General features: G+C 36.9%; 1 protein-coding gene across 2 annotated transcripts in view; it reads left to right on the forward strand.

Annotated features, from left to right (window-relative positions):
- ZDHHC21 (zDHHC palmitoyltransferase 21) overlaps positions 1-18,607 on the forward strand; it is a 77,211-nt gene that overhangs the window by 42,276 nt on the left and 16,328 nt on the right. For both annotated transcript variants that reach the window (XM_055428210.2, XM_055428209.2), the window contains one exon: positions 11,469-11,585. In XM_055428210.2, the coding sequence (XP_055284185.1) occupies positions 11,469-11,585 (117 nt within the window). The remainder of the gene's footprint in view (positions 1-11,468; positions 11,586-18,607) is intronic.

The raw sequence follows: 18,607 nt of genomic DNA on the forward strand, positions 1-18,607 counted from the left end.
TTTTAAAAAATATGTACATGCTGATAATCACACATTGTAGGCAATACTATCTCTACATTCTTTCTATGTGAGAAAATGAGATTATTTTCTTTGTTAAATAATTTGTAACTATTAGCATAGAGTTTATGCAACTAATCATTTGTGGCACAGTTCTGAAGTTACATCTTTTAAATTGCTTTTAGATGAAGTAAATTAAGATAATTTCTAGTTGATTCTTTTGTATCTATTTTTAAATGAAGGGCAAAAACTAATATATTAACTGCATTTAAGGCTATGGGGTAGGGAAAGGATGGGAGAGAATTTCAATAAAGGACATGTTGCCAGTATTCAGGAGAGGAAAATAAATAATGTTTAGCAGTCCAGCCAACTCTTCTGCTAGGAAGATGCATTATTATTATTCCAATTAGCTCTTATCTAATAGTGTTGCTAGGGATTGATGTCAGATAGAACCTTGCCATGGAGTTATTTGCATAGATTTTTGGCTAACAAAGAATAGAAGTAGCTAGAGGACTTGGTTGCAGGTAGCTTTGAGTATTAATAAATCTCTTTATAATTTAGTTTAATCTTTTTATATAATCAATCTTAAAGTATACTGAGTACTTCAGTTGCTATTTTAAAAAATGATTTAGGCTTTACTCTATATTTATATAGAGTCATTTAGTGTGGACATTTTAGAATGAATAAAGTTTCATGTATTTAGTTTATTTTTGGCAAGAATAGCCAAGAATAGTGTGAAATTGAGATAAATATGAAATGAAAATTATTTCATTAACAAGTATAGAGATAGTTTTTTTTTTTTTTTTTGTCTCCTGAAATACTAGTAGAAGTAGCATCTCTTGGTAAATTTTTCCCTCCTTTTTTTTTTTTTGCTTAGGAGGTATGTTGTCAGATGTATAATTAGTTAGTATGTGTAAAAAAATAAAACTATATAAGAATACCCTACTGTTGTAACAGTTGTCAATTCTATATGTTATATATCCTTGTGCTTTTACTGACAGGTGGAACAAAGAAACCTTATACTAAATCTTGACTTTGCCTTGCAGTACCAGGTCTCCTAAATGTATTTCCTCCTTAAATTCTATATAGCTAATTATTTCTGAACATTATTACACTTAGTGTAAAAATTTAGCAGTTTTATTTCTCTATGAGAATATTTCAGTCACTGTGAGTTTAAGTGGTTAAATGCTGACAGTGATTTTATGATCTCACTCATCTCATTTTTTATCAAACGCATATAGCAAAAAAGTATGGTATCCTGCTTTCTTACCAATTTGCTCTAAGTTTTCTCGAGTTTTTCCTTCTAAAAGATAGGAAGGCAGACAAAATTATTTTTCTGAGATATTTTACCCTCAGCCATGAACCTGGCAGTCAGGTGCCAGTGAAATTTGCTCCCTGAGAAAGCTGCATTTATATCTGTATCCAAATTAAATGTATGATTCTGATCACTCAGCAGGAGGCTTGAGTCAGGTTCATGAGTGATTTTTTTTTCCATTCAGATTTTAGTTTCCACTAGGATTTAACAAAACTGAAAAGTACATTTTACTTGGGGACTGGAGGTGAGAGTACTATACAGAATAATCCTGTAACTTCTTTGTCTGTGATTTTGAATGTAATGATAAAACTGAAGCTGAAGCCCATCCCAGAAAGTGCTGCTAACCGTACATATATGGTAGGATTTTACTTTATGCAAAAGCAAGTGCCACATGAACCTAACCTCAGCATGTGAAGCTGGTTATTTAGCCCTTTTCAAAATTCAAATCTGTATACTTTAGATATCTTAGTTGTGATCTCAGCTATTTTCATTTTTGAAAAACAGAGAAAACAAACCCCTCCCAGGAGTACAGTGGGGGAAAAAGGGAGAGTTTGATAAGGATATCTGGAGATACTTGTGATTGTCACAACTGGGAGAGTGCCACGGGCATTTAGCAGGGATGCTGCTAAATGTCCTGTGATGCGTAGTGCCATCCCTTACAAAAGAGGATGATTTGGCACAAAGCGTAGTAGTGTGGAGGCTGAGAAACCCCTTCACAGTAGCAGAAAGATCACAAATACCTCTCATGTTAATTTTCAGGCTAGTCTCATAAAAACACAGAAAACGGGGACTTCTGTCGTGGTCCATACGTGCTTCCACTGCAGGGGGCACAGGTTTGATCCTTGGTCGGGGAACTAAGATCCCACATGCCGGGCCAGCAAAAAAAAACAGAAAATAACTTACAAATAATAGTTATAAATAAAATTGCTTTCTACTGATTACTCTAAGACTATTACCACTTTGGATATAAAATTTTCTTTGTAAAACAGTTGCTTATTTTCAAAAATTTTGAAGAACACTCATGAATCATTTAAAAAATATTTGTCGAGTGTCTTCTCTGTGCATGGTGCCTCTTCTGGGCTCTGAAGATGCAGCAGAGACCACAATAAAGTTCCTGCATTAAGGAGCCTACATCCTGATTGGAGGAGCCAGGCGATAAGCAAATGTATGGTATACAAAGTTAGTATTGTGAAGTATAATAAAGGTGGGTAAGGGATAGAAAGTAATGCTGATACAGTCACAGGAGGCCTTTCTCATATTGAAACTAGAGCAGAGACCTGGAACTCAAGCATGTCACCGATCCTGGGAGGAAGAGCATTCCAGGGAGAGGAAAGAACCCATGCCAAGACTGTACGGTGGGAGCATGCGTGATATTTTCAGGGTACAGTGAGGAGGCCAGTGTACCTTGAGTGGCGTGAGGAAGGGCAACAGTAGTAGGAGGCAACTGAGAGCAGGGAGGGCTGGGATTGGAGGTGGGACTTCATTTTGTCAGGAGGTTTAACTTAAAGATTAGGACTTTGGAATCTGTTGAAGGATTTTTAGCAGAATTTCACAAACTCATTTACATTTTAGAAGGAAAACTGATTGCTAGGAAGAATAAATTTAGGGACAATGATGGCAGCAAAAAGATCAAGTTACTAGACTATTAAAATACAGTCCCAAGAAGATGACAGTGGATAGGGGAATAGTGCAAGAGTTGGAAAGTGGTGCCTTTATAGTTTAAGAGCTAACAGGATTTGGAGATGATTTGGATGTGGGATATGAGAAAGTGACAAGCTAAGTATGATTGCAAGGTTTTATGTCCTGAAGTGGAAGAATAGAGATACCATTTACTGAGAGGGAGAAGCCTGGAGGAAGAGTAAATTTTAGGAAAAAGTTAAAAAATTTTGTTTCTGTTGAGGTACCAATTCAGTATCCAAGAACAGATGTTAAGTAGATAGATATAGAAGTCTGGATTTCAGTAGAGTGGTGTGAGCTAGATGTATAAGTTTGGGGCCCTTAGGTATAAAGATGGCATTTAAAGCCATGGAACCTGATAGGAGATTTTCTAGGGAGCGAGTATAGATAGACAAGAAAAGAGATCTTAAGACTAAGCCCTGTGTTTGTTAGTTGCTCAGTTGTGTCCGACTCTTTGCAGCCCCATGAACTGCAACACACCAGGCTTCCCCATCCTATACTATCTCCTGGAGTTTGCCCAAACCCATGTCCATTGAGTCTGTGATGCCATCGAACCATCTCATCCTCTGTCATCCTTTTCTCTTCCTACCTTCAGTCTTTACCAGCATCAGGGTCTTTTTCAGTGAGGCGACTCTTCACATCAGGTGGCCACAGTATTGGAGCTTCAGGATCAGTCCCTCCAGTGAATATTCAGGGTTGATTTCCTTTAGCATTGACTGGTTTGATCTCCTTGCTGTCCAAGGGACTCTCAAAGTCTTCTCCAGCCCCACAGTTTGAAAGCATCAATTCTTTAGCACTTGGCCTTCTTTATGGTCCAACTGTCACAGCCATATGTGACTACTGGAAAAACCATAGCTTTGACTATACAGACCTTTGTAGGCAAAGTGATATCTCTGCTTTTTAATACACTGTCTAGTTTTGTCATAGCTTTTCTTTCAAGGAGTGAGCATCTTTTAATTTTGTGGTTGTAGTCATCATCTGCAGTAATTTTGGAGCCCAAGAAAAAATCTGTCACTGTTTCCACTTTTCCCCCTTCTGTTTGCCATGAAGTGATGGGACTGGACACCATGATCTTAGTTTTTTGAATGTTGAGTTTTAAACCAGCTTTTTCACTCTCCTCTTTCACCCTCATCAAGAGACTCTTTAGTTCTTCTTTGCTTTCTGCCTTTGGAGTGGTGTCATCTGCGTATCTGAGATTGTTGATAGTTCTCCGTGCAATCTTGATTCTACTTTGTGAGTCATCCAGCCCGGTATTTGAAGTGATTTACTCTGCATGTAAGTTAAATAAGCAGGGTGACAATATACAGCCTTGATGTACTCCTTTCCCAGTTTTGATCCAGTCCATTCATTGTTCCATGTCTGGTTCTAACTGTTGCTTCTTGACCTGCATACAGGTTTCACAGGAGACAGGTAAGATGGTCTGGTATTTCCATCTCTTTGAGAATTTTGCACAGTTTGTTGTGATCCACACAGTTAAAGGCTGTCATGTAGTTAGTGAAGCCAAGGTAGATGTTTTCTTGTAATTACCTTGCTTTTTTCTATGATCCAGTAGATGTTGGCAATATGATCTCTGGTTCCTCTGCCTTTTCTAAATCCAGCTTGTACATCTGGAAGTTCTCAGTTCATGTAATGTTAAAGCCTAGCTTGAAGGGTTTTGAGCATTACCTTGCTAGCATGTGAAATGAGTACAATTGTATGATAGTTTTAACATTCTTTGGCATTGCCCTTCTTTGGGATTGGAATGAAAACTGATGCTTTCCAGTCCTGTGGACACTGCTGAGTTTTCCAAATTTGCTGGCATATTGAGTGCAGCACTTTAACAACATCATCTTTTAGGATTTGCAATAGCTCAGCTGGAATTCCATTACCTCCACTAGCTTTGTTTGTACTGATGCTTCCTAAGGCCCACTTAACTTTGCAGTCCAGGATGTTTGGCTCAAGGTGAGTGATCACACCATCGTGGTTATCTGGGTCATTAACGTCTTTTTTGTATAGTTTGTCTGTGTATTCTTGCCCCTTCTTGTTAATATCTTCTGCTTCTGTTAGGTCCATACCGTTTGTGTCCTTTATTGTGCCCATCCTTGAATGAAATGTTCCCTTGGTATCTGCAGTTTTCTGGAAGAGATCTCTAGTCTTTACCATTCTGTAGTTTTCCTCTATTTCTTTGCATTGTTCACTTAAGAAGGCTTTCTTTTCTCTCCTTGCTGTTCTCTAGAACTCTGCATTCAGGTGGGTATATCTTTCCTTTTCTCCTTTGCCTTTCACTTCTCTTCTTTTCTCAGCTGTTTATAAGGCCTCCTCAGAGAACCCCTTTGCCTTCTTGCATTTCTTTTTCTTGGGGATGATTTTGGTCACCACCTCATGTACAATGTTATGTGTTACAACTGTTTCTTTTTAGGGCGTTTTAAAATAAAAAATATTTATTTATTTTTGGCTACACTGGGTCTTTGTTGATATGCACAGGCTTTCTCTAGTTGTGGTGAGTGGGGGCCACTCTCTAGCTACTGTGTGTGGGCTTTTCATCGTGGTGGCTTATCTTGTTGCAGAGCACAGGCTCTAAGAGCATGGGCTTCAGTAGTAGTGGCTTGCGGACCTCGAGCAAGGGCTCAGTGCTTGTGACACATTGGGTAGTTGCTCCATGGCTCATGGAATTTTCCTGGACCAGGGATGGAATCTGTGTCACATGCATTGGCAGGTGGATTCTTATCCACTGCTCTACCAGGAAAATCCACAACTGTTGTTTTATAATAAATCATGTTATATAGTGTAGGAGTGTTTCTCAGCCTTTTTATTTCCATTATTTCTGTTCCCCTCAGGAGCCTTTTTAGATGCTTTCTCCTCTTCCCTCTGTGAAGTTAAATACTAAAGGAATAAGATTTTATCAGGTAGGACTGATTTTGGACAGCCACAAATCACTGTAATAGCTAAGATTTTTTATCCTCCAGGAACCAATTTTCCGTCTCCTGGGGGCAGTACTGCCCCTACTGAAAATGCATACAGTAGAACAAATCCTCCCCTTGTTCTTTTTATATAGCAGTGCTGTGCTGTCCTTTGCCTTTCTTTTCCCAATGAAATTTAGAAACCGCTTACTTGGTAGTTTACAAATCAAAAGAAAGTGAAAAACTCCTACCAGTAGGACTCTACTGGTGGGGGAATTTTATTGGGATTGTATTAGTTCTATACGTCAGTTTGGATAATTGACACCTGTACATTACTGAGTTTCTTGATCGTAAACATAGTGTAGCAGCAGGAAGAAACTGGAAACATGGGTAATCCAGTGATGATGAGTGAGTAGTTAAAACTTTTTCTGAAAAGAATATTCACACATTTACCAGTGAGTTCTAACTCTGTCGTGTATGAAAAGGAACAATAATTCCAGTCTTATGCAAACTTATTAAAATAATAGGTAAAGAGAAAACTCTGCCCAACTCATTTTATGTGTCTAACATATTTTGGATATATAACCTATCAATGATAATAAGAAAAAGAAAGAAAATTAGTCTGATTATGAACATAGATAAACAACCCCTAAACAAAATTTTAGCCATCTGTATCTGGTTATGTATAACCAGCCTGGACAAGTTAAGTTTATCTTAGGAATGAAAGGTTATTTTTACACTAGAAAATCAGTCAGTATACTTTATCACACTAGCAGATTAGGGAAGATCCCCAGGTGTGTGAAGACTGCATCTATCAGTATATGAAGATGAAGATACAGTTCAGCCTCCATTCATGTATAAACTCTTAGCAAACTAGAACTGGAGAGTTTTTTGAGTGAGATAAATGGTTCCAGAACAAACCAACAACCAAAAACCACACACATAACATAACACAACACAGCAGCTGTAGCTTGTTTAATGATAAAATGTTGACCTCCAAGTTGCAGGACAAGGTATTGATGCCTCTGTGCCCCCGTAACCATTGTTATGAAACATAATGCTAGGAATTCTAGTCTATGCAGTGAGGCAAGAAGAAGAAGGAAACAGTAAAACTGCTGAAATAAATACGCTCATTGTTACTCTTCTGTGAATATGATGTAAAAGTCACGATGGCATGATTGTGTAAATAATTTATTCATAGATTCTTTGGGATTTTTAAAGAAAGTTTAATGACTCTAATAAAATATTTTTAAAAGTCAGTTTTACTTCTAAATGCCAGCAAACAATGCTTTAGACTATGAAATTAATAGCAGAACTATTTATAATTGAATCAAGAAATAAGAAGTTTCTGAATTAAATCTGACTAGAAGAAGCACAAGACCTCTAATGGAAAATTGTGACTCTTAGTGGAGAGAATATGTCAGGTGTGTGTGTGTCTGAGTGTGTATGTCATAACTTGAAATCTGATTCAAAAGTTATTATGGAAATATAAATTACAGTTGAGTGTTGAACAATACAGATTGGAACTATGCAGGACTGCTTACCTGTGTGTATTTTCAGTAGTAACTACTCTAGCGGTTGGTTGAATCTCCTGATGCTGAGGAACTGTGGGTATTGATTGCCTACTATGAATTATATACAGATTAACCCCCGTGTTGTTCAACGGTCAGCTCTATTTAGAATAACCAATAATTCCTTTTTTAATTGAAGTATACTTGATTTACCATAATATCTTATTTTCAGATGTAACACACTTAGTGATTCAATATTTTGTAGATTACACTCCATTTAAATTTATTACAATACAAAGGCTGAATTTCCCTGTCCTGAACATTACATCCTTGTTGCTTATCTATTTAACACTTCGTAGTTTGTGTCTCTTAATCCCATAACAAGATATTCTTGAAAAAGAACAAGTTGGGATAATTTGGCCACCTAGCTGTGGAGAGTAATTGCAAAGCCGTGGTTGCAAAGATGTGCTCACTAGTATGGAGATAAATAAACCAAGAAAACTGAATAGAAGAGCCCACCTCAGATTCATGCATGTATGGAGACTTGACCTCTGATCCCTGAGGAAAGGCCAGCTTTTTACATAAAGTATCCTGGGACTATTGAATAAACATACAATAAAAGTAAATTCAGAACCATGTATTTCTCTGTGTACAAAAATGAGTTCCAAATGGATCAAATGGATTAGTGACCCAAATATGAAAGGGAAAATTGTGAAGCTTTTAAAAGCTTTAGAAGATGATATAGGAAAATGTCATTATTATCTCAGGATTGGGAAAGATTTCCTAAATACAAAACAAAAAGCACTAAAAGAAAAGATTGAGAAATTGGACTACATTAAGAATGTGGGGTTATCAAAAGTTGCTATAAAGAGAATGAAAAAGTAGACGCAGAGTATGAAAAGATATTGTAATAAGCAACAGAAACGTAGTATTGAAAATGTCTGAAGAACAAATCCGTAACCTTTGCCTTAAGTTAGGGATGAGGGATTGGATGTGACGGGGAGGAAACGCAGTGAGGAGAGCCTCTGTATGCTCTCAAATGTTCACGTGCTTTTCTCTAAACCAAACTTGTGTTTTCTGTGTTCATCTGTATATGAACACATTGCTTAACAACAATGGGAAGAAATGAAACTATAAACACAGTTACTGTATTATCAGTTTTCTCGGGCCGATACAGTTTACCACAGACTGGGGGACACAAACAGCAGAAACACATTTTCTCGTAATTCTGGCGCCCGGAAGTCCACGATCAGGACGCCAGCAGTTTTGATTCCGCTGGAGGCCTTTCTGCAGGGGGCACCTTGTTGCTGGGCCCTCACGTGGTCTCTCCTCTGTGCTAAACATCCATGGTGTCTCTTTGTGTTTCTCAGTTTCCTCTTCTTAATAAGGATACTAGTTGCGATTGGATTAGTGCCCACTCTAAGGGTCCCCTTTTAACTTCATCTGCTCTCTAAAGGCCTTTTCTCCAAATACGGTCACATTCTGAAGTACTAAAGATGGGGTGGGATGAGGACTTCAACATACAAGTTTTTGGAGAGCCATAATTCAGCCTTAACACTGATTATGTAATAAAGCTTTGAATAGCAAATGGGTACTTGTGATTTAGATAAAATTTCCCAAGCCAATTTTTGGATTCAAAAGTACTGTATCTAAAAAAAAAAAGAAAAATCGAAGATAGAAGTAAAGATGTTGTGCTGTGGAAGTGTGTGTTAAATGCCTCAAAATATGAATTTAGTGCTAATGTTAATTATGTGTGTATAAAATTGAAATACATTTTTTGAAAAAGAGTGATAAAAAGCAACTTCTGAATTATTTTACTATTTTACACAAGTGCTCTTAAAAATAAATATATCTAAGTGGATAAATGTAATTTTAAATAGATCTTTTATAGTCTTATCTTCATCCCTAAGAGGTATAAATTCTAGTTGGCAAAGAATGTTTTAATCTTTTCACTGGGAAAAAAGAGGATGCATTTTATTTGGTCACATGTGTCACAGATTTTCCTTGACTTACAGTGGGATACATCATGATAAACCCATCCTAAATTGAAAATATCTGAAGTTGCACTATCTTAAAGTCAAAAAATCATAAGGTGAACCATTGTAAATTGGGGATCATATGTTTTTTTATTAGGGTAAGCTCTACATAGCACAATGTGAATTCCTAAAATTTGCCCCACTGTGCAAAATCATTCAAAGAAAACCATAGGGGTTATGCAGAGAAATGAAAATATTCAAAAACTTTGTCAGTGACACCTAAAAAGGACACCTAATAAAGATAGCAACGTGGTTTTACATGTTAACTTGTTAAGATATGCTATAATGAACATTGCATTTTACCTTAGAAGAGACCTAAAATTTTCTCATGGAAGTGGGTATCCAGAAGGGTTGCCTTATGTGAGTTATTACAAGTGATGGGAGGAGAGTCATGTGAAATTGGAGGGAAAATTTAATACCAGGTGTGGATGAATGTGACTTCTAACACTTATGACAAGTTGAGGTAGCTGGTAGATGTTTGACAGTGTGTATTTTGCATATTCCAGTATGGCTTGGGTGAAGATTTTATTGTTCATCTTGGGTTTCTTGCAGATAAAATCACATATAAACAAACACAAGAGTCTTGCTATGGTCAAATTGTCACTTAATGTATCAGTCATATTGGAACATATTTGTGTTTTGAAAAAGCATTGTAGAAGAGCTTACTGTACTGAATTTGTGGTATCATTTATAGCTCCATCTTTTTCCCTTTACATGTTTTGTAGGGATTCTCTGTTCTCTTTTTACTGAAGTTTTGAAATGCCTGCCAAATACGTGACTATTACGTAACATCTTAAGTGTCTTGGTGAATTTTAATTTCTTCCCGGCTAATAAACTGAGTGGTTTGAGTGTGGACTCAGAGTTGTGTTTGAGCCTGGTAGATGGTCACTGTGGTACACAGAAGAGCATCAGTTCTTTTGTTTCAGACAAGATCATTACGTTCAGTGACCTCCCTGTTTCTGGTATTGCCACCGGAGTACTGTTAAGCCTTAACCTGAATCAGTATTAAAAAAGCATGTGGATGGTTATGTTTTGGGGTCCTTCCCATTCCTTTGTTGCTTTTTATCCACTGTGGCTTTTTTGTTCCAAAGCTTCAGAGCAACAGGCTTCCAGAAGTCTTTGTTCTTTCACTTTGTCTCCCTTGACTGGACTAGTCTATCCAGAGGAGGGAGAGAGAATGAAAGAACCGTGAGGGTAAATGAAATGGCTTCTCCTTGTTTTCCTGACCTCCTGCCACAGTTTCTTTGGATCACTTTCAAGACTCTCTTCTTCATGCCCTGGGCTGGGGAATCACAGCTTTTCTCTTTCTAACCTTCCAGTCTAGGCATTCCTCTTTGTTTCTCCTGTCCTCTGCGCACACATTCCTGTTAAAACACATATCTCATTGTTCTGGGGTTTTGCAAAGCTGGCTTCTCTCTGTGAATAAATTGTATCCTTCTTGAGGGCACAGACCATATCTTTATCATTTTTACATTTCTCCTGCATAGCTCAGTGCTTGCAGTGGTAGTTGGATGAGTGAGTGAATGAATGATTGAGGGGGGATTGAGGAGAGCTGTTCATGTGATCCTGTTGTTGGTGTGTTCCCCTCATTTTGACTAAAACACGTAATCTCTAGGTATCTTGGCCACTTGAAGTTTAATATCATGAACCAGACTTGTGCATTCAAGCTTTTTAGCAGTGCCATAATAAAGTTTTTGTTTGTTGAACCAGAGATTGTGCACCATCTGTTTTTTTTTTTTTTTTTAATTTTTTTATTTTTGAAGAATGTTTTGTTTTTGCTCCAAATGAGCATGGGTAATTTGCAACTTTAGGATTGAGTTTTTATTTGATAATAGAGTAGTAAAAACCTGTTTTTCAGCTTCCTACTGTGAACTACAAACAATTAGTTTTGATAATTTCAGATATTTGTATATTCGTAAAGTGGAATAAACTCATAAAAGGGGAGTGCAGCTCTTTTAAGATAATAAGGGAAATTGTTATGGCTCAGTTCTTGATTATTATTGCAATTGTAAGTAATTTTTGAATTGTTTTTAAGACTTTCTTTTTCTTATAGGACCTCTTTGTTGTTAGACATGAATTGGCCATAATGAGACTAGCTGCCTTTATGGGCATTACAATGTTAGTTGGAATAACTGGACTGTTTTATACTCAACTAATTGGCATCATCACAGTAAGTATGTTTTTAATGTAATGTATTTATGAACTTAATTCTAAAAGTTACAAAAAGTTTAGAAATTAAAGAGAAACTTACCCATAGTCATTTATATAGTACCATTTTTGTATGCCTGTGTAATTATAGTTACAGTGTACAGAGTGTACATATATTTTGTATCCTGCTTTTAAAAATAAGCTTAAAGTAGTTTTATATGGCTACAAACTTCATGTTTATAGTTTTTAATAGTTTGATATACTGTTTAGTGACTACATCATATTTTAATTAATTATTTTTCTGTTGATCAGTATCTACTATGCAGTGTTTTTTTTATATTACAAATAGCTCTTTGAACATCTCTATTTTTCTCTTTGAACTACTAATTTAAGGTAAATTCCAAAAAACAGAGTTGCAGGTATAAACATTTTGTTAGTAAGTATAGGGCTTTTTTTTTTTTTTTTTGCATTGTTTATTAGCCACAGTGGACTTGTCACAACAGAAAAGATTTTAAAAAATGTGAAAAATAGCACTGAAAAAAACGAAACAAGAAAAAAAACAAACTTCCAAAAAACGTTTGGACATACACTGCATTTCAGATGTAAATAGGCTTTCTCATTTGTTATTGGTGGCGGTAAAAATTAGTATAAAGTTTTTGAAGGTCAGATTGTCAGTGTCTATCAGAATTTAAACTGCACAGCCCTTTTGGGTTGTATTTTTTTCACATATGTGTATATTACATGTGAAATGTGTATATTACGTGTGAAATATATATATTAAAAAAGATTCTCATTATTATATATAACATGTGTAAAAGCTTAAGTGTTTACCAGAATATATTCAGTGAAGAAAATGCATCAAAACTTACCATAAAGCAGCAGTAATCAAGAAAGTGTAGTGCTGGCATAGGACAGATGAAGCAGAATCGAGACTCCAGACGTATAAACATATATCTATATAGTCAACCTGGAATCAAGATTGCCGGGAGAAATATAAATAACCTCAGATATGCAGATGACACCACCCTTATGGCAGAAAGTGAAGAGGAACTAAAAAGCCTCTTGATGAAAGTGAAAAGAGGAGAGTGAAAAAGTTGGCTTGAAGCTCAACATTCAGAAAACTAAGATCATGGCATCTGGTCCCATCACTTCATGGGAAATAGATGGAAAAACAGTGGAAACAGTGTCAGACTTTATTTTTTGGGGCTCCAAAATCACTGCAGATGCTGATTTCAGCCATGAAATTAAAAGACGCTTACTCCTTGGAAGGAAAGTTATGACCAACCTTGATAGCATATTAAAAAGCAGAGACATTACTTTGCCAACCAAGGTCCGTCTAGTCAAGGTGATGGTTTTTCCCGTGGTCATGTATGGATGTGAGAGTTGGTCTGTGAAGAAAGCTGATCGCCGAAGAATTGATGCTTTTGAACTGTGGTGCTGGAGAAGACTCTTGAGAGTCCCTTGGACTGCAAGGAGATCCAACCAGTCCATCCTAAAGGAGATCAGTTCTGGGTGTTCATTGGAAGGACTGATGCTAAAGCTGAAATTGCAATACTTTGGCCACCTCATGCGACGAGTTGACTCACTGGAAAAGACTGATGCTGGGAGGGATTGGGTGCGGGAAGAGACGGGGACGACAGAGAATGAGATGGCTGGATGGCATAACCGACTTGATGGACATGAGTTTGAGTGAACTCCGGGAGTTGGTGGTGGACGGGGAGGCCTGGCGTGCTGTGATTCATGGGGTCGCAAGGAGTCGTACACGACTGAGCAGCTGAACTGAACTGAACTGAATATAGTCAATCAATGTTCAACAAGAGTAGCAAGATTATTCAATGATGAAAAGAAAAGTGTTTTCAACAAATGCTGCTGTAACCTCTTGGTATCCATATGCAAAAGAATGAAGTTGGGCCCTTATTTCCATTATATGAAATTACCGTATATGTAAATTAACTCAGAATGGGTCAGAGACCTAAATGGAAGGTCTAACATTATGTAACTCTTAGAAGAAAATGTAGGATTAGGCAGTGGTAAATCTTAGAGTAGGAAATAATATCCTAGATACGATACCAAAAGTGCAAACACAGAAAAATAAGAATAATTTGGACTTACAACTGTAAACTTTCGTACTTCAAAGGACTCTATCAAGAAAATGAAAGGACAACTTGCATAATGGGAGAAAGTATTTGCACATCACCTATCTGATAAGGGACTTGTATCTAGAATAGATTAAAAAAACTCAACTCAGTAATCAAAAGATAACCTAATTAAAGCATGGAGAAAGGATGTGAATGGCATTTCTTCAGAGAACGTACAAACGGACAATACATGAAAAGATATTCAACATCATAAGTCATCAGGGAAGTGAAAATGAAAACCATAATTAGGTTATCACTTCTCATGCATCCTTGTTGTTCTTTAGTTGCTAAGTCTTATTCGACTCTGCAGTCCCATGGACTGTAGCCTGCCAGGGCCCTCTGTTCATGGGATTTTTCCAGGTACGAATACTGGAGTGGATTGCCATTTCCTTCTCCAGGGGATCTTCCTGACCCAGGGATTAAACCTGTATCTCCTATATTGGCAGGTGGATTCTTTACCACTGAGCCACCAGGGAAGCTCTCTCACACTCACTGCTGCTGCTGCTGCTAAGTCGCTTCAGTTGTGTCCGACTCTGTGTGACTCCATAGACGGCAGCCCACTAGGCTCCCCCATCCCTGGGATTCTCCAGGCAAGAACACTGGAGTGGGTTGCCATTTCCTTCTCCAATGCATGAAAGTGAAAAGTGAACGTGAAGGCGCTCAGTCGTGTCTGACTCTTCGCGACTCCATGGACTGCAGCCTACCAGGCTCCTCTGTCCATGGCATTTTCCAGGCAAGAGTACTGGAGTGGTTTGCCATTGCCTTCTCCGCTCACACTCACTAGGAGGGTATAATAAAGATAATATCAGAGGTGAGGATGCAGAGGCATCAGAATCCTCATACACTACTAGTGGGAATGTAAAATGGTGCGTATACTTTAGAAAATAGTCTGACAGTTCTTTAAAAAGTCAAATATAAATTATCTTTCATTCAGCAATTCCACTTCTAGGTATATACCCAAGAAAATTGAAATATATGTTCACACAAAAATTTGTATATGAATATTTATAGCAGCATTAGTCATAATAGGTCAAAACTGAAAGCAGTCCACATATCTATCAGCTGATGAATGGATACATGAAATGTGGTGTGTCCATTAAATGGAATATTATTTGGCCATGAAAAGAAGTGGAGTATGATGCATGCAGCAACATGGATGAACCCAGAGAGCCTTATGCTGAGTGAAAGAAACCAGTCACAAAAGGTTACAGATTTGTATGATTGCGTTTATATGAGTACCGATACAGTACCGATACTGATACTAGAACAGAAATTCAATGGGGGAAGGAAAAGTCAACAAATGCTGCTGAGACAACTAGGTATCCACATGCAAAAGAATGAAGTTGAGCCCTTAACTCATACCATATATGTAAATTTACTCAAAATGTATCATAGACAAGATTTACATACAATGGCATAAATGCATACATGCGCATCCCAAACCTCTTTCACAATAGAGCTGCTGCTGTTACCCTAGAATGTTCTCTCATGCCTCTTATCAGTAGATCTGTGTGCTATGAAGAAGCACATTGATCTGGTTTTTTTCCATCATAGATCAGAATTGGTTATAGAACTTGATTCGTAACCATTTATCTAGGTCTTCTTTCATTCAGCATAATGTTTTTTGATTCATCTATGTTTTACATATACTGATAATTTCTTTTTATTACCAAGTATAATCCATTATAGGACTATACCACAATTTGTTTATACATTCTATTAATAGACAACTGGTCTGGTTCCAGAATTTGGTAATTATGAATAAAAATGCTATGAATGTTCTTGTTCAAGTATTTTTGTGGAAACATGTTTTCATACCTTGGGTAAATATCTAGGAGAAGAATTGCTGGTCACTTAAGATAGGTTTATCTTTTATTTCATAAGAAACTGCCGGGCCTCTTCCCCAAGTGATTGTACCATTTTGCACTCTCACCAACAGTGTGTGAGAATTCTGGTTGCTTTACATACTCATCAGTATTTATTGTTGCCAGTCTTTTTAATTGCAGCTGTTCAGTTCAGTTCAGTCGCTCAGTCATGTCCGACTCTCTGTGACCCCGTGAACCACAGCACAACAGGCCTCCCTGTCCATCACCAACTCCTGGAGTCCACCCAAACCCATGTCCATTGAGTGGTGATGCCATCCAACCGTCTCATCCTCTGTCATCCCCTTCTCCTCCTGCCCTCAATCTTTCCCAGCATCAGGGTCTTTTCAAATGAGTCAGCTCTTCGCATCAGGTGGCCAAAGTATCGGAGTTTCAACTTTAATATCAGTCCCTCCAATGAACACCCAGGACTGATCTCCTTTAGGATGAACTGGTTGGATCTCCGAGCAGTAAGAGTCTTCTCCAACACCACAGTTCAAAAATATCAATTCTTCAGCACTCAGCCTTCTTTATAGTCCAACTCTCACATCCATACATGACCACTGGAAAAACCATCGCCTTGACTAGACGGACCTTTGTTGGCAAAGTAATGTCTCTGCTTTTTAATATGCTGTATAGGTTGGTCATAACTTTCCTTCCAAGGAGCAAGCATCTTTTAATTTCATGGCTGCAGTCACCATCTGCAGTGATTTTGGAGCCCAGAAAAAGTCAGCCACTGTGTCCACTCTTGCCCCATCTATTTCCCATGAAGTGATGGGACCAGATGCCATGATCTTAGTTTTCTGGATGTTGAGCTTTAAGCCAACTTTTTCACTCTTCTCTTTCACTTTCACTGTTCTATAGGTTTAAATAATAAACAGTTGTTTTAATTTACATTTCCTTGATGACTAATGATATTTAACACTTCTTCATGTGCTTATTGGTCATTTGTGGATTGGATGATGTCTGTTTAGATATGCCCTTGTTATTATTCAGTGGCTTGATTTATTTTCTAATATCTCTTGTGGTTTATCTAATGGTGTTGATAAATAATATGATATTAATCATATTCCTTTGGACAAGAATAGATCTTCCCCTAAAATCTTTTTTCTCTGCTTTTATACTCATTCATAATTATTACTTTATAGTCCATTCATAAGTTGAGTCTGAATTGCCAGATTATGCTTGCAGTTTTAAATTTCTACTTTTGAGTTTTTCCAAATCATATTTATATTTCCTGATATGAAGTTTCTCTGATTTCCCCAATTTCCTATTGTTAATGACTGGAAATGGACATTTGATAGCATTTGATAGCATAGCATTAAGACTACAAGTTACTTCTGAGAGTCATCAGGCTTATAGCTGACAGTAACAATTTCCTTCTCACCTAAGCCGTCCTAGTAGCTTCAGAAAATGGGGTTTGGCAGCATAGGCTTCAAGATCATTTAAGAGTTTCTGCTCTCAAATTTTAATATCACTTCTGAGTTGGACATAAAACTACTTATCATATCTTATTCACTTCTGAGTTGGACCTAAAGTTATTTATAGTATAGTTATATAATTTATATATATATGGTTATTTATGATTTTCAAAGGATATATACAGTATCAGGTTCCTTTCTGTGTTCCAGACTACCAATACATTAATATTAATTTTCAAATTGTATGATGTTCTCTTTTGCTATAATATTTAACCACATTTCATTGCCTGTCTTAAGATAGGGATATTGGTTTTAAGGTTGTGACATTTCTAAAACTGAGTGTGTATTTGTTGCTCAGTTGTGCAGCACTCACTCTTTGCAACCCCGTAGACTGCAGCCTGCCTGGCTCTTCTGTCCATGGTATTTTCCAGGCAAGGATACTGAAGTGTTTTGCCATTGCCTTCTCCAGGGGATCTTCCTGACCAGGGATCGAACCCGAGTCTCTTGCTCTGCAGGCAGATTCTTTATCAGCTGAGCTACCAGGGAAGCCCCCAAGTAGAAATTCCATTTGTTAAATAAAGCTCTCTCCCGAAGTTTCATCTACTATACATAAAGTATAGTAGACAGGTCTCATGTCTATAGAAATTAAACATTTGTGAAACATTTGAAAAAGAATGCAAGTATTAAGAGACCGAATACATTCCATTTGCTAGTTCAACCTTTAGTCACTGCACTTCCTCTTGAATCTAAATCCCTAAAAAAAAAAAAAGTAAATTTCAGTTGTATTTACCTGGTCTCTCATGGTGTACTTCAAGTACCACTCTTTGATGAAAAAAATTTTTTTTCATTTCCAGAATGCACTACTAGCCACACTGATATAAGATTCTTTAGGACTTAATTATATAAAGTTGTTATGCATTCATTGTTTAATTTTAAATCTAATGAATTGATTAGTATTTAAAATAGTATTTAGTGTTAAAGTTTAAGGATTTTTGCTTCCTTTCTTTATAAAATTTGCTTGCTGTTTATACAGTCCATTTGCTAGTCCAACCTTTAATTACTATACTTCCTCTTGAATCTAAATCCCTAAAAATTATAGTAAATTTCAATTGCATTTACCTGGGTTCTCATAGTGTACTTCAAGTACCACTCTTTTTAATGAAAAAAAGTGTGTTTTTTGTTTTTTAAGTTTCCAGAATACACTACTTCCCACACTGCTTTAAGGTTCTTTAGGACTTAATTATATAAAGTTGTTAATGCATTCAGTATTTTATTTTAAATCTAGTGAATTATTCGTATTTAAAATAGATTTAATGTTAAAATTAAAGTTTAAAATATAGATTTTGCTTCCTTTCTTTATAACATATGCCTCCTGTTTAATGAAAAAAATTGATACTACCTATAGGATATTTCACATCTGTACATCTTTTTGACACTGTTAGAATCCATGGATCTCTCTTTACAATGTGAAAGTAGTGACAAATTTGTCAGGTAGCATAAGAAAGAAAAGGAGGAGAAGGAATCATGGTAAATTTAACCCTTCCATTGATGTGTTTCTCCTTCCCCTACTCCTGCACCCCAAAGACCAAGATACATTTTTGGAAAACACTTATGGGTATCATT

Source organism: Moschus berezovskii, chromosome 7 (genome assembly GCF_049115385.1).
Source record: "Moschus berezovskii isolate FMDL1 chromosome 7, NW_MosBer_1.0, whole genome shotgun sequence".
Taxonomy (NCBI): Eukaryota; Metazoa; Chordata; class Mammalia; order Artiodactyla; family Moschidae; genus Moschus; species Moschus berezovskii.